This window comes from Amborella trichopoda, chromosome 1, assembly GCF_054954075.1.
Source record: "Amborella trichopoda isolate Santa Cruz 75 chromosome 1, AtrichopodaSantaCruz75HAP2 v2.0, whole genome shotgun sequence".
Taxonomy (NCBI): Eukaryota; Viridiplantae; Streptophyta; class Magnoliopsida; order Amborellales; family Amborellaceae; genus Amborella; species Amborella trichopoda.
The window spans coordinates 33775842-33792161 of NC_142336.1; the positions used below are offsets into that span (position 1 = coordinate 33775842).

Below are 16320 nucleotides of genomic sequence, written 5' to 3' on the forward strand. Positions count from 1 at the left end.
ACATTTTATCTATATTGCTCTTTGCTTGGTCGATCCTTTTGATTTTGACCGAGTCTACTTATAGAAGGATGCATCGTCTAGGTGGATTCTGAATTCTTCATCTTTGTAGGGTAACAGGGGTATGAACATAAGGGAAGAGGGATGTCAACGGAGAATGATTTGGCAAAGGGGTTGATGGTGTATGTGGAATGGTCAATGGAAGAGATGAGTCTGGAGGGATAGGGCTTGGTCCATTTGCGAGGCAGGCAGTTTGAGAAGTTGAAGGGAGGAAGTGTTTAGAAGGGTGGCATAGGTTCTAGAGGAAGCCTCTCGGTTCCCATGGTTTGCTAGGTGTTACTTTTAAGCGGGTAGACGGGCTGTATGGAGGGAGGGGGGAGAACTTTAGGTTGGGGATAGGGAAAATCTTTTGACTTGGGATGGGGGCAAATTTCATTACATGTGGTTGTAGGGCGCTATTGTGTTTGGGGTGCAGAGTGGAAGGACCCTTTTTTATTGATCATAGATGCTTTGGATCGCGAGGATGGGGCAAAGGGCATTTTTGTGGTAGGGTTTGATGGATGTGCTGACAACAATGCTTTTATTGCAACTTTGGGGTACAAGGGGTATGGGATTTGGAGGCAGCTGGATGGTGAAGAAGCACATTGGGAAGACCATACATAGAAAATGGAAGATGCTCACAAAGAATATGTATTGAGAGTCAATGCACGGAGAGAACAAAGGGGAAAAGGAGAAAACATACAGACAAGAAAAGCACAATTAGAGATATGCAAGGTGGAAGGAGAAGCATAGAACATATAGGATGCACAGAGAGAAGATTTGCACTTTGCACTAAGGGAAGAAGAGTTGGGAGAAGATGCACAGAGAGATGCGGGGGGATTGGAGGAGTAGGAGCAGAGCGAGAAGGAAAGAGGGTTGCACTTGGGGGAGGACAAGCAAAGGAGAGAGGAGAGAGAGGGCATTTTGTTCTATCCTTGATGTTTGATTTGGTTGTCAGATACGGATGGAAGGCCCAGATTTCATTGAATGAATGAATAAGACTTGTTTTGTGGTGATGGGTTTATCTCCACCATTCGCTCATCTATATGGACTTTTGGAGCATTCAATTTGGTTGACAGGTCACTCATCTGACCCGAATTACTTGACCGCTTTTGGTAATGTTGTTGGAGGTTGGCTGCATGGAGCGATTTGGGTTGTCTGACATACAGTTGTTTCTCGGGCTTCTCTAGGTTAGACATTAGGGTGAGAACGGGTCGGATCTGACCAAATCCAAATTCGGATCTAAATAGTATACATAGGATCTGGTTTATATATATATATATATATATATATATATATAAATTTACTAGTAAGAAAAATGGGTGGAATCCAGATTGGATCCACCTTCACCTAGATTCGATCTAGATTTTAATTTGGATCTGGATCCGGACATTGGATCCAAATTTTGGGTCCATACCCGGATCCGAATAGGGTCCGAAATCCAGGTATCGGATCCGGATTGGGTCAATTCTTACCCCTAGTAGACATGTATAGTGGTGGTGATTGTCCGCTTGTTTGGTGTAAAAGCCAGGTGGGTGTAGGTTGCATACAAAGGAAGCAAGCGTACCCTGGTCAACTGTTAAATGGAGAGTGGTGATCGGAGGATGAGGCACCTCGAGATTGAGAAGGGATATGACTGGTATTTAAGAAAAGATTTGTTTGAGAAGCAAGAAATGGATTGGGAGGAGGGCCTAGGGAATACAAGACGGACGATGGGGATTTGGGTTGGCCCTTACACTAGACTCTCCCCTATCATGATTTAGAATTGAATTCAAATTTCAATTTGAATTTGGGAAAAAACTTTGAGATTCAATATATTATTGGCTGTGTGGGTCAATTTGAGCCATCTGAAACTGCATAGGTAAGCAAACTGGGGCAAAGTTGGGGCTTTGGCTAATCAATAGTTGACACCTGCGAAGATATTGGCTGTCTATATGGTGGGGTGTATAGGCTTTGGGGGATAACATGCAGGGGAGGCTATTGATGGTGGAGGGGCAGCCATTTGATGAAGAACTGACATAATGGAAGGTATTGATTGAGGGTAGGAGTGCCTCGGGGTGGGTGTGTGGGGTTTCAGTGAAATAAAGCATAGCGGTGGGTTGATCAGGGCCAGGTGGGACTGAAGAATGGCTGGACTCAATACCAAAGTTCAACCAACACCAGCAAACTCCGTGGATGCATGCGAGAGTCTTTTCTTGTGAAATGTTGACATTTTATTTCTAGAAGAAACTGATTACAAAAAATTGTGGCAACGCATAGCCAAGGCGCTCACAACTATGTTAACCTTTGCAAAAAGGGGTGCTAATGAAAGCAAACTGTACATGTAATAAAGTAGCTCAAAACTAAAAAATCTCAAAAGATACCGGAATCTAGTCAAAAGGTACCAAAAAGGTTCTGGTCTCGCTCCATCTTTGGCAAGGGTGTCTGCACTAGAGTTAGCCTCTTGCCAAGTATGTTGACACTAGGTGTGAATATGTCTGCATGGATAGGAAGTTCGCTCGAAAGTATGTTCAAGTCACCTAGGACAAGCAGAGTCACCCAAGGCCCATGCTGTTATGTTTTCTGATTGATGTAATTGATTGAGTCCCACTGGTGTATGCAACTCATTCTTGGATGCTATTGTTTGTCTTCCACAACTGAGAATCTTTCCCTTGTTTCTGTTCTAATATTCACAATGCACGGTTGGTTTAATTTGGATGAATATGCAGTCTTTTATGATTAAGCAAGCTTGCCATTTTTTGGTGTTTAAAATTCCACACAATATTTTTGAAAATTCAAAATTCAAAATTCAATTTAAGATTCATCTTTAATCTGACCAATATGTCATCTCTGACTATTGAGTTGGCATGTCCGTCTATAGCATTTTAGCTTTTATACAAGCCCCTGAATAATTATGATTTGTTGTTAGAGAATCTTCACTTTGATTTTCATTACTTTCCTGCAATTCTCATGCCTGCTAGTATACATGCTGCAATAGTGAGTTTATACTCCAGCAAGCCAAGTGGATTCACTAATAAATTTGGTTTTTGAGATAGAAGTTGTTTTCTTATTCCCTGGATCTCATGTATTTTGGGCTTACCTATATAAAAACAAAAGTGTCACATATTTGGGCAAATTAAGTACTGTATTCTGCTTGTTATTGATAGCTTCAAACGTATCAAAACGCCCGTCAAGGGAGGCTTGTGCAGACACCATCAGGTGAGATTTCAATATTACTGTAATGAACCTTCAGAGTAGATCTTGGAACACTTGCAATTATTTTGTTTGGGTCAGTAAATGTTCGTTGATTTCATTGAGTTGTGTTACAGTGCTTTGACTATGAAAACTACTTGAAAATCAATTCCAGAAGGCCCAGTTGGCGGTGCCCTCACTGCAATCAAGCCACCGGTTTCCCGGACTTGCGCATAGATCAAAAGATGGTCCAGGTGAAAACATATGTTTTGTGCATGCTTATTGTATAGAGTTAGAACATAGAGCAATGTGACAAGGGTTTAGGTAAAGATAAAAAAAACATCAGTAAATGTTCTCTAAAGCTACCAAAGTGGTTCTGTCTTTTTAAAGAAATTGTTGCCTATCTGCACAGACTCTCTCTCTTTCTCTCTCTCTCTCTCTCTCTATCTATCTACAACGATGGCACGGTGTTTGGTGTGTTATAGAGAACGCGTGCAGCCCAACCATTGTTTGATTCAGTAGTTCGATTGTTTGGATGGTAGTTTGTGCTTGCCATCTATCCATGTATTTTATAGGGAATAGTGATGTTGTGGATATTGTCGTTGTGGCGGGAGTCCTTTTTCTTTCACACACAGGCACACCCTCACATTTGAGGTGGTGGGGCTGTAGTGTTATACCTGTGAAAGGTAAGGCTCGGCTTCCCGCAAGGAGCAGTTTTGGCCGGAGAAGTCAGCAAGATATTTTAGTTGGTATAAATAATCCTTTTGCCGGGTGTTAGGTGTACAACTGTTTTACTTAGCTAACCTTTTTCTTTTTCAGATCTTGGGAGAGACTAGGGAAGATGTAGCCGATGTCCTCATCTCTGGAGACGGATCTTGGAAAGTTGCGACGGATGATGATGGCTCTACAGAACACATGAATGGTGGGACTCATAGAAACGACCAGGATAGTTGTGAGCATAATGTTGGTTCAAATGTTTCAAAAGACGTAGTGGATCTCACCATCGAAACGGAAGAGACCAATGAGAGGATCATTTCCATGGAGGTTGATTCTACGTCATCAAAGAATACTATCAGCCATGAGACAATCAACAATAGTAATGATTGTGAAGAAAGGAAACCTTGCCTAGAAAATCTTCAGCGCTTATCTGTCACTGAAACCCTTTCTGGGCCACCAGTTACCAATACGGCACGTCAGGCAAGTCAGGTAGCTGATTACCAATCTCTGCAGAACTTCTGGATGAGAGCACTTTTAGCTTCAGCTTCTATAGGTCCTAATGCTCCTGTCAATGTTGGGGCTGTCTCTCGAGTTGGGGTATCGGAATCTCTCGGAAGCCCTGTTGCTGGCGGTGTTTCAAGAGTTGGGGTATCTGAATCCCTTGGAAACATTGTCTCTAGAGTTGGTGCATCTGAATCTGTTGGAAACCCTAGTGTTGGGAGTGTCTCTAGAGTTGGGGTACTGGAATCGGTAGGAAACCCTGTTTTTGGGGATGTATCTAGAGTTGGGGTACCAGCAATGGTGGCACCTGTTCTCACTGATGCCATTTCCCCTGCACCTAATCGTGAACCCTTGGACACTCAGGTTTTAGCACAAGCCTCAAGTTCATTTCAGAGTGTGCCAGTGCCTCAAGGAAGGCAACTTTTGCCTACTGAGAACTGTGATGTTGTTAGTCAGCTTAGACAGCTGAATGCTGGTATAGTTGGTGATACTCATAGGATTCCTAGAGTACACAGAACACCCATAGCAATTCAAGCCTTGCCTGCACAGTCTCAAGGCGCAAAATCACTTCAAAGGATGAGAGGAAGTCTTCCAAATTCAAGTTCTGTGGCACTCAATACTTCCAGCTCTCCGAATAGTTCTCTTTCGGGTCCTTTCGGGACAGCAACTGTAGATGGTGTAGATGCAACAAATGTTGGCATGGAACGGCAGCATTTTTCTTGGCAGCAAATTAATGCCCAGGGAGTTGCGGATGTGGCTGCAGCACCTACCTTGCAGTTGCAATCGATATCACAGGTGAGGTTTTCTTTAGTTTCTTTGTTTCATTGAGGGGGACAGAAAATACTATATGCTTTAAAAGGAATATGCCCATAAAGGTGGATGAAATGTTGAGAAAAATATGATAACCTACCAAATTCTCTTATTGTAACGTCACGAATGCATTCACACACTCAGTCATGGACACTCACCTCCAGTGACTCATACATCAGAATGCATTTTGCTTATGTTGTATTCAGGAGGAGGACTTTCCATCAGTGTGTTTTGCATTCAGTAATGTCTCTATTGTGTCTGAAGGAAAATCATGTATTGATTTTAATCTTTTGTTTTTGACTAAAAGAAATTAGTTGTTTTTATGCCTTGCTTTCTATGTATATGTTTGCACAATCTTGTCATGGAAATCATAATCTCCAAACTGCATACCAAACCCTAACATGGTATCAGTTGGTTAAATACAAGGGAAATAAGCGGAAAATTGGAGTTTTTACATACCCTAGCTTCGTACTGAGTCAAAATTCTGATATTCACAGAATTTTGAAGTTTTGAGACTTTGCCTCCCCTGCCACCAGTTAGTTTGGTATGTTGAAATTGAGCCAAAACAACCAAAATGCACGAGGCTTGCAAACGTTTTTCACAATAACGAGGAAAAATCTGCTCATGACCTGTCTGCTAAGTGCCTTACAGTAGTCTCTTAGCATCATTAATGATTGTTTGAATTCTACTCCTGTGTGATTTGGAAATATCATATTCTCTATTTTCAAATAGTAGATCAACCTTGCACAAATCACGTGTGAGAAATATGTTGACAATCGAAAGTGTGGAAGGTCTCTAAGAAGTAAAGACGGGGTTGAAAAACTAGAAGCTAGTTATTTTGTTAGTAATGAATGGCATTTATATTCTCTTACCTGCACGCAGATGATTGACCTAGGCTTATGCTGGGAAACGTATCAAACTTGATGTTGTTCATAGCTGAAACGAAAATGTTACTGTTGTTTACACTTTACTGTTACATCCTAACTCCTGTTGTAGGTAGAATTGGTCAAATTCAAAGAAAAAATAAATCGAACAAATTCCTATCTTGAGTGCCACTAGGATTCACTCCAGAACTCTGCCCAAGATCACTTTTGTGCATACACCCACTGTCCTGGATACAGGGCCTGTATCTAGGGGTCAAAACCCTTTCACTTCGAACTCATGTGGCTTGAAGACACCAAGCTGCACACTTCAATCTTGCATTGTGGTCTACTTTTCTAGTCAGTTGGTAGTCTCAGGGCAAAGGAGGCCCATCTTCAGGATATATCTGATCCAGACTCCCTTGAAGAGTCAAGAGTCCTTTCCTCCTTGGATAAGGGCCTAGAGGCGCTGGAGGAAAAAATTGAACTCAGTTAGGTGGTGAAAAAAGAAGAGGTCTATTGGTACCAACAGTCAAGAATTAAATGGAAGGTGGAAGGCCATGCAGTGCTTCAAAAAAGGGGCTGCCCAACACTTAGGCGGGTGTCTAGGTGCCCAAAGGGCCCTTGGCTGCATGCCTAGGCTTGAGCGGCCTTCTCTGGGCGCCAGTTCTTGGGCACCCACCAAGCGGCCGAGGTGGGCTCCCAAGGCTTGTGCCCTTTTGACTGAAAGAGTAGAAAATCCTGTGAGGGCAATTTGGGTCCTTTTGACCCATGAAATAGAGTGACAGGGGTGCTTTGTGGTATTCTGCAACCAAAGGGAAAAAACTCAAACCTAAACCCCAAAATCTCCCCAAATCAGTTGATATTGCAAACATTTTTTAGTAAAAAAAAAGATAGTTAAGTTTGAATAAACATCCAAAAGCTTACCCTTTCTTGTTGGAATTATTTTTAGTCTTATACTCTTATTGGAGAAAGTGGAAGGCTCTAAAAGGGCAAGGGGAAGGGCCCCAAAAGACATTGATGGAGATAGTAGGAAAAGGTATGGTGACTTTTTGTATTAAAGGTATGGTCCTTGATAGTGGAATAGCATAACACGAGTTGTGTATCAGACATCAAATAGTTGGCATAAGGCTTGGATGATTATGATGATGACGATGATGATGCTCTTATTGGAGACTTGGAGTCTATGTGACTATGTCTATATGTGTGTAACTGTGCGTCATGATTGTATGCCATTATGGAGTATGGAGAGTTGGAGACTAATATGCTATGGACTTTCTTATGTTATTCACTAAAGTTTCAATAATTTGAAGTTTTGAATGTGTTTCAACAGTCATGCATATATATGTTCATGAAAGAAGTTAGAACATATAAAAGAAAGAAACAAAATTACAAAATTGACATAAATATCTCCATATATGTGTGTTTGGACAGCACGTATATACATATATCTGAAAATTTTTCACTCTAGGTGCTTGAGGTCCTTGGTGCTTGCCTAGGAGCTGGGATCTAGGAGCCAAGGCGTAGGGGCCGCCTAGCATTTTCTGAAACATTGAGACCATGACATGTCGTTTCATAAAATATCTAATTGTAAACAAAGGTAGGACCCAAGCCTCCAGTTAACAGAAGGGCATTAAACCTACTCGGCCCCAAAACAACTGAATAGCACCATCATTCACTTCTTTGAGAAGTTATTTACTATTGAAACTTAGATGAGATCTAGCTTCACCAACTTGTGCTTCAAAACTCTCTCTCGACACCAGGCTGCTTCCTTGAAGTCACTTCCAGAACAGGAAAATGGAAGAGTTGTAGCAGAGCTGGGGAAGGATAGGGCCCTGGGCCCTGACGGTTTTTTGGTTACAATTTTCAATCAATTTTTAGGATTTTTACCAGATTTACTGGTTTTCTTCTCCGAGTTTTGTCACTGAGGCCTCACCCAAACGGGGATGAATTCCATGTTCATTGCCCTTGTCCCAGAAATAGAAGGCGCATCTGAAACCAAACATTTAAGGGCATTTTGCATGTACTTACAAAATTCTCATTAAATTCATGGCCAGCACCCTTTGGGAAGTTCTTGATGATAGCATTTGTTGAACTAGGCCATTTTTAGTCAAAGATCGAAAAGGCCTTGATGGGGCCTTGATCTTCCTTGGCTTGGTCCCCATATTTGACTCGTAAAAGACCTATGACCTAATGTAGGCAGCTTTGTGAGCAGTGTGGCTTCTGCAATGCACAACGTTTTGCTTGTAGCTCAAAAATGGGCTTGTTAGTACTCTATAGAAAGCTCCTGTAGAGCTCAATGTCATCTAGCTTGTTTCGCCAGGTGTTGTGGCAGCTACAGTAGTGGCTTGAAATTCCAGATTCAAGATGCTGTTGATCTTATTTCCAGTATTCAATCTTGATGAGGCATATCAAATTTGCATTAAAGGCTGAGGTGAAGTTGAAGAGAAGTATTGTTGTTCGCTTCTTTGACTGAGGTTGCTTTTGGCCACTGAAAGGGTGTACTGCTAATTATAAGGGTATAAGGTTTCTATTTTCCACCCAAAAACATGATGTCTGATTTGTGGAATGGATGACTCAGATTAAATATCTCTCACCCTCCTAAATATCCTAATGATATCGCTGGAAAATAAAGAAAAGGCATACCTAGCTGGAGTCGTACTTCAAGTGGGACATAGATTTATTCCTATTTAAACAAGATTTGAACCCCTTCTCTCTCTCACACACCCCAATTTTCTCTCCCTCTTTCTCCTTTTTCTCCATGCCACTATTCTCTCTCTATCGCTCTCCCAGATTTTAAGTCACGTGCCTTCGTTCTCTTTACCTCATAGGGAGGCACACCATCCTCTCTCCTCTTATGTGGGATGTGCCAAACTAAAGAAAAAAAGAGGTGGTGCCATAGTGAAACTCTAGAGCTAGGGTTTGCTATATTTTGAAGAAAGAAGGGAGAAGCCTAGTCTAGAGAGAGATGAACTCACAAATTCTGCCCTACTTTGTTCTTATAGGGTTGTAGAAGCCCTAGTTAAGTTTTTGAGTTATCTAAAATCCTGGATTGAAAGATATTGCTTGAAAAGCTTCCCATCTCATAATTTTCAGCAACACCTAAAGGACTAAAAGTGCACCATTGATCAGGGAATTGGGTGTTGGGTGGATCAAGACCTGTGAAGATAACTCCAAGCACCTTCTATTAAGTTTTCCTAGTAGATTTAAATTTTTTTTTAGTCATATTTAATATTATTTTGTGAATATTTGGGTACATATATTGTACTCAAAACTATAGTGGAAGTTTTTTTATTTCTCCTGGATGTTTTTTATTTGCTTTGGCACTGAAAATAAAGATCCTATATTGTATCTAGGGTATTAATTGTGATTTATAGCAACATGTATTGGCCCATGTAGGTGGAATTCAGATATATTAAATAAAAGAAAAGAAATTTTTTTGTATTTAATATCTTGAGTTCCACATAGCCACTGCTTGCACTACAACCCTTGAAAGAGGATGCAGATGTCTATGGTCAATTGACTAGTAAAAATTATGAGGGAGGTGTTGTGGTTGGGACCATTTTGTGGCCCAAAAATGCACTTCGTTAAATGGTCCACTGTGTTCAAGGCCAAGAAAGCTGGAATTTGGGTTTCAGAATCCTTAAAGATATGAACACTGCCCTCATATCTTTAATATATCCCTCATTCGAGTGCAGATGTCTATAGTGAATTGACTAGCAAAATGATGAGGTACTGTGGTTGGGGCCATGTGGTAGCCCAAAAACGCACTTACTTAAATGGTCCAGTGTGTTCTAGTCCAAGAAAACTGGAATTTGGGTTTCAGAATCCTTAAAGATATGAACACTGCTCTGCTATGCAAGTGTCTTTGGCGCTTTGCTACCCAAGAGACTTACCTGTGGATGAAGGTCACCCAGCAATATGGTCCACTTCTTAGAAATGGTGCTCTCAGCATAGACTCCCTTGGCTCCTAAGGTTTGGTTGTTACCAAAACGTGGGGAAAGCATTTGATGTGACTAGACACCTGGTTGAGAGACTCGTGCATCAATGATCAGTTCCGATCTTTGTTCTCAGTGTCCTCTAATCAACCATGCTTTATTGTGAAGGATATGGAATTATTGCAGAGCCACCAAGTTTGGACCCCAAGATTCCAAGGTGATTTCAATAATGAGGAACTGCTTGAACTAGAGAGGCTACTCCCTACTCTTCAAAGCTTTATCCTGCCTGGGTTTGAAAGGGATAAATTCGTTTGGTGCCCTGCCCCATCTGGTCCATTCAGCATCTCTTCTTTCAATCATAATCTCAGGAACGAAGCTCCTACCAACACGGTGGTCAGTTGGGCCTGGTTTCGTCCTGCCCCAATCAAAATCCTGCTGTTTGGATGGCTGGCAATACAAAAACGGATGCTATTAGGGGACCAGCTACGAAGTGTGGCTTCAACATGTCTAATTGATGCCTCCTTTGCAAAGACCGCAAAGAGATGGTGGACCTCATTTTCCTCCATTGCCCTGTGGTAGGGCACATTCGGAGCCAATGTTTAGAACTGTTTAGGGCAGAATGGGTCATGCTGGAAACCCTTGAACAACATTTCGGGGCCCATTTCTTGCGCCCACTACCAAAGGCTACACTTTGGAGGGTCTCAATCCTTGCTTTGTTAATGTATGGCTAGAGCATGACAGAAGAACCTCCAAAAGCTAGAAGAGAACAATTCTAAATGTGAAGAAGAATATCAAAAGTGCTGTAAATGAATGGGCAAGACAGCTTAAAGTTTTCAAAAGTTACACGACCTTGAACTTCCTACTAAACTGGGATGCCATAGTTAGATCTGGTAGGCACTCTAACACATGGTCCTTGTGCTGGTGACTGCCAGAACAGGGCACCATCAAGTTAAACATTGATGGGTGTTCACTTGGTAACACAGGGAGGAATATTTAGGGAAAGCTAGGGATCCTCACTTTTATCCTTCTCGGGGCCCATCGCTACTGCTACCTCATATATGGTTTAGGCATTTGCCCTCCTACAGGTAAGAAGCTATTTGATGGAATCTATAGTACCTCTTTAATTGTCATAGCGGATTAAGAAAACACCATCAATTGGGCCAATAGGGTTCTATTTGCCCATGTTATCTGGATCAGATTTTTTAGGAGATATTTTTTATTAGGACCTAACTTAACGTCGGTTCTCATCATACTTGGTGAGAGGCGAATAGCACAATGGATGGCTTGGAACAACAGGGGGCTCTCAACACATCACTAGTCTTAATTCCTCCTTGTGATTTTATCTGCAATTTTTTGTCTTTCTGGTTGCTTAGTCCTTTTGCTAGACTGAGCAGCCTCCTTTTATGTAGAGGCTCTTTCCAATTTTGTACACAACAAACAGTATACTGCAATTGGTATATGTATCAGTTTACATGCCTATTTCAAACAGTTACCCCTACTAATATATATATATCATCACTGCCACATTTTCTCGTTCCTCATTTTGATTCCACCTACAACTCTTGTTTTCCTCAAATTCCATATACATACTGAAAGTTTTCTGATTGCTTTTTTTGTCCTACTACCTTTTGTATCAATGAATTTTACATGCTTTAGAAGTTTACTCCCCAAACTTACTTGGATATTCTCTCTAGAAATGTGAACATTTTCATTAATTTCTATGCCATATTGCAACTGTCTAACCTAAAGATCTTGATTTATAATCCAACAGAATCGTCCAGAGCAATCATTCCAACCAGTTGTCAGTCTTCAAGCCCCGATCCAACACAGCACCCGAAGCCATCAACAGAGTCCTTCAGAGCAATCTCTTCCTAATATTGTTGGCTTGCAAGCCCCAATGGTAATTGGCACCCGAAACCCATTGGAGCAGCAAACAAGGCTCCATCAAAGCTCTCCTTACCCAAAACTGACTCTTCAAAACCCATATCAGTGGCCACCCCATCAAATCTTAAATCAATCTGAGCCCTTCCAAAGACAAATCCCACACCATACATTCCACACTCCACAATCCAAATCGAGCTCTGGTATAGGAGCAACCATTTCGGCGGCTGGTATTCCCACCATTAACGCACCCCTTCTCTCACAATCCCAATCAAGTGGTGGCATGGCAGCAACTATTTCGGCAGGTTGTTCGCCCAATGTTAGCTCACATCCTCTTATTTCCAATCGTTCAAGGCCAAAATCGTTCGTTCCTATAAGGCCCTCCGCCCCTTCTCTTCAAAGAAGCACAGAGAGCTCTAGGTTTCCTATTAGTGAGCAAAGATGGAATGTGCAGGTTCAATCGGCGACAAGGCCTGAGGAGTTGATATCTGAGCAGAACTGGAGACCCAGTGGTAGGATGAGAGGGAGCCTGAACATGACCCAGTACTTTGCTCAGAGCTCTGTATTGGGATCAGCCACATCACCACCTGCCTCCACAAGTCAACAACAAATGGACAGTCTCCATGCTGAACAGAGATCCCAGCCCTACTTGTGACCTAGTTATGATGATATCAATGAGCTGGTGTCTTTGGGTAAGAATGATATAGGCATTCATTGTTCTTGTTTTTTTCCTGACGATCCGTTTTTTATGGACGTTCATGTGCATATGGGGTGGATGCAATGTGGAGCCATTGTGATGTGAATAGTTAATTTGTCTTGCATGCTTAAAGTGTTCCAGTGGATTTCTTTTTTAATCAAGATCTGGGGTTTGGTGCTGAGAAATTGCCAAACTTCAGGAAGTGATGTGTCCTATTCAGACGTGCACATCTTTTTAGTGTGATGCAGAGGTTTTTCTTGTATCCTCTCTCCCATCGAGGGCGATTGTGTAAAGCACTCTAGTTATTTCACCTCTGTGATCAATTGTTCGAGCAATCTGTGGCTATGATGTGATGTTTTGACAATGGATGTCAGATATAAATACCCTTGATATGATTAAAATGTGAAACTGTGGCGAATGTAGCTGGTAATTTTTGTTGGTTATTGGTTTTGATGGAGGCTTAACCCAGAGTTCTAATGGGTCTTGTGCATTTCAGAACTGTTGTTGGGTTTTGGGAAACTCGTTTTAATTAAGGAGGCTATAAAAATTTTTAGTATTCTTTTGCTTTCGATCTATTTGATGGTGGCTGTCTTTTTTTTGTCTGTTGTTTAAATAGGGCTTATCCCTTTAGCCATAATACTCCGGTTCTGCATATGGATATCTTGGATTTCCACTCATCATACATTAATCTATTTCTGGTCTTTTATCTGCGTGGCCATTCTTCCATTGGAGTCCTGTATTAACCAGGTTTATGAACAGCTTTGAGATAAGATGCTGGTTTTGTTTTTTTGGAACTATTAAGATGCTGGTTGAGTTAAGATGCTGGTTTTGTTCTTCTATTCATCTTTTTAGCGAGAAGGTAAACCTTTTTATCCTTGTGACGTGTCTTTTTTATTTTCGGTTTTATTTTTTTTAGTTTTACATTATAGCATTATTACCTATTGTTCTGTATTGTTATCTTCATCATTCAAAACTATCTACATCTTTGTCTCAATTTTTATCTCCACAATACTCTTTATATATACATATTTACAGTTTAATTTAAGGGTTGTATACTATAAGATCATTTATCTTTGTTATAAAGGTAGATGTCAAATTGGATGATTTGTGTTGTCATGAAGTTCGAGAAATCTTTTTCTGAACTTTTGAGTCTAGTAGCACACTCCCTACTAGCTGATTTGAAATCTAATAGAGAAGAGTGCTTGTGACATCTTTCTACTAAAAGGCACTGGTCTCTTTATACACTTCTCCTTTTATTTTGTATGTATTATTTGTCCCACTATCTCTTTATCACAATCTATATCTTCTCATCACATTAAGTAGTACAATTTCTCTTTACAACTGTATTTCTGCGTCCCAATCTGTTTATGAAAGTTATTTCATTAATTTTCCAAACTCTCCAACCAACCGATATCCAAACTCTCTTTTCTTGGATCTTGACAATGTTATTTTACAGTGAGATCTCATATTTTGTCTCTAATTTGATGCAAGTGTTGAACAGTAGTTTTCATGGGAGGTATGCTTTATTTGGATTAGTTTAAGGTTGCAACTTTATACAAACCACACCTTTTATATTTTATTAAATAATAACTATTAGGCATAAAAAGATAATATAAAGCTAGTTTCAATTTAGAACAAAGGAACGATGTTCAATGAAATAAATGAGGTTGCGAATTAATCCTCTAAAAAAGTTTCTTGTCATTAAAGTCAATAAAAATAATCTACAAAACAAATATCTTAATAGATACAAAAATATGACTATGTAAAGCAATTTCTAAAAAAAAAATGATTATTTCTCTATAGATCTTAGCTATAACTCTAGATTTTCCTAGACGCGAAGGAAAATAAGTAGAATGACATTTAATATATCAAAACAAAAAACAACACAAGATAAACAATAAAAATTATATTTATAACCACAATATGATACTAATAATAAATCACTTAAAATTGACTAGTAATATTCATGTGTGTTGCATGTGATATTTAATATTAATCACTAAAATATATTTATCATTACAAAATATTTTCAATAAAACATGGTCTTAGATATCATTAAATTTATCCTCACATTTGAATAACTTTGTTAAATAATTATAGATTTGATATTAAATATTATTTTAACATAATATTTGCAACAACTTGAGAAGAGTATAATTTATTTAAAACCATGAAAGAAAGAAATAATTCAGATATACTATTTGTGATAAAATAAGGTCAGAGGGTGACCATAAAATTTTAAATGCTATTTTAAAAACATGAATAAAGAGAGACATAGTGCAAATGAAAAATAGTGAAAAAAGCTAGAGGAGATGAAATCAAAATTCATAATTAAGAAATAAAAATTACTTAAGTGTCTCAAAAAAAAAAGAATTAAATCTTATATATATATCATCACATATTTTTTGTTAAAAATATAATATTGTGATTACAAAAGGAATGTAATTCAGATATACTATTTGTGATAAAATAAGGTCAGAGGGTGACCATAAAATTTTAAATGCTATTTTAAAAACATGAATAAAGAGAGACATAGTGCAAATGAAAAATAGTGAAAAAAGCTAGAGGAGATGAAATCAAAATTCATAATTAAGAAATAAAAATTACTCAAGTGTCTCAAAAAAAAAAGAATTAAATCTTATATATATATCATCACATATTTTTTGTTAAAAATATAATATTGTGATTACAAAAGGAATGTAATATTCAAATAGACAAAGATTTTAAATATAAAAATGGGAAATGATCATATGTATTTTCAACACACTGCTTTAAGATGATTTTAGATTGAAATCATCCCTCCACAAGTTAAACCCATTCAGCATGTCACCTTCAAGTTTATCAAATTTTCCCTTAAATCTTTTTACCCACAACCATAAATCCTGCACTTTTCTTCTTCCTTTAAACTCACACTTTCTCTGTATTGGGTAATTAACTCGCGCTCTCTCTCTCTTTCTATTTTGGGTAATTAACTCATGCTCTCTCTCTTTATAGAAACACCTCCATTTATTACAAGTAAACTCACGATTTCTCTGTTTCGGGTAGCATTCTCAGACTCGGCCAAGTAACTTGGCCTTGCTCTACCAACGAAGCAAGTATTAGGGGAGTAGGTGGTACATCATATTTTCTAGTTTAATTACAATAATACTTAAAGCTTTAATTAGATGCGTTAAAGTGGTGTTTCAGTTAGTGCTGACCCATACAGTTCGAGCATGTAAGCGTTTGAATCCTATGATAGACCCCTTTTTCACAACTTTGAAAAAGTAATTTTTTTTGAGTTTTTTAAACATAAGTAACCCCCAACATAATGGAGCTTGATACCTCAACACTTTCAAAACCACTTTTTTTTATTTTGTTTTGAGCTTTAAAAAAAAGTAACCCCCAACATAATGGAGCTTGATATCGCTTGCAGAGAGGTCTGTTTTTGCAAGGAGCGATAACTACAAGGATAATCACAAAACCAATCTATTGCTAAAGTGATAAATTGTGGCCATCATAATATGTGTATATGAGTTGGGTGTACTTTTGTCTTATATAAGACTAGATATATTCTAATGAACCTTTGATGAATATTGAGTTATGAATGACCCATGAAGAATTATTAATATACTTTGCCTTGAAAGTATATTACTTAGTCCTAATGCAAGACTAAGAACGACCACTTGAGGACATGCAACAAACATACGATGGATGACACCTTTAGTAGATG

General features: G+C 39.2%; 1 protein-coding gene across 9 annotated transcripts in view; it reads left to right on the forward strand.

The window, feature by feature from the left end:
* The window catches only part of LOC18433344 (uncharacterized), a 72668-nt gene extending 59649 nt beyond the window's left edge, over positions 1-13019 (forward strand). For 7 of the 9 annotated variants that reach the window (XM_011624679.3, XM_088862629.1, XM_088862605.1 and 4 more), the window contains 4 exons: positions 3183-3234; positions 3345-3461; positions 4027-5220; positions 11805-13019. In XM_011624679.3, coding sequence (XP_011622981.2) covers positions 3183-3234; positions 3345-3461; positions 4027-5220; positions 11805-12569 — 2128 coding nt within the window. In that variant the 3' untranslated portion in view covers positions 12570-13019. The remainder of the gene's footprint in view (positions 1-3182; positions 3235-3344; positions 3462-4026; positions 5221-11804) is intronic. The other 2 variants (XR_016052635.1, XM_088862653.1) reach the window with 1 other exon arrangement.
* Positions 13020-16320: the final 3301 nt, after the last annotated feature.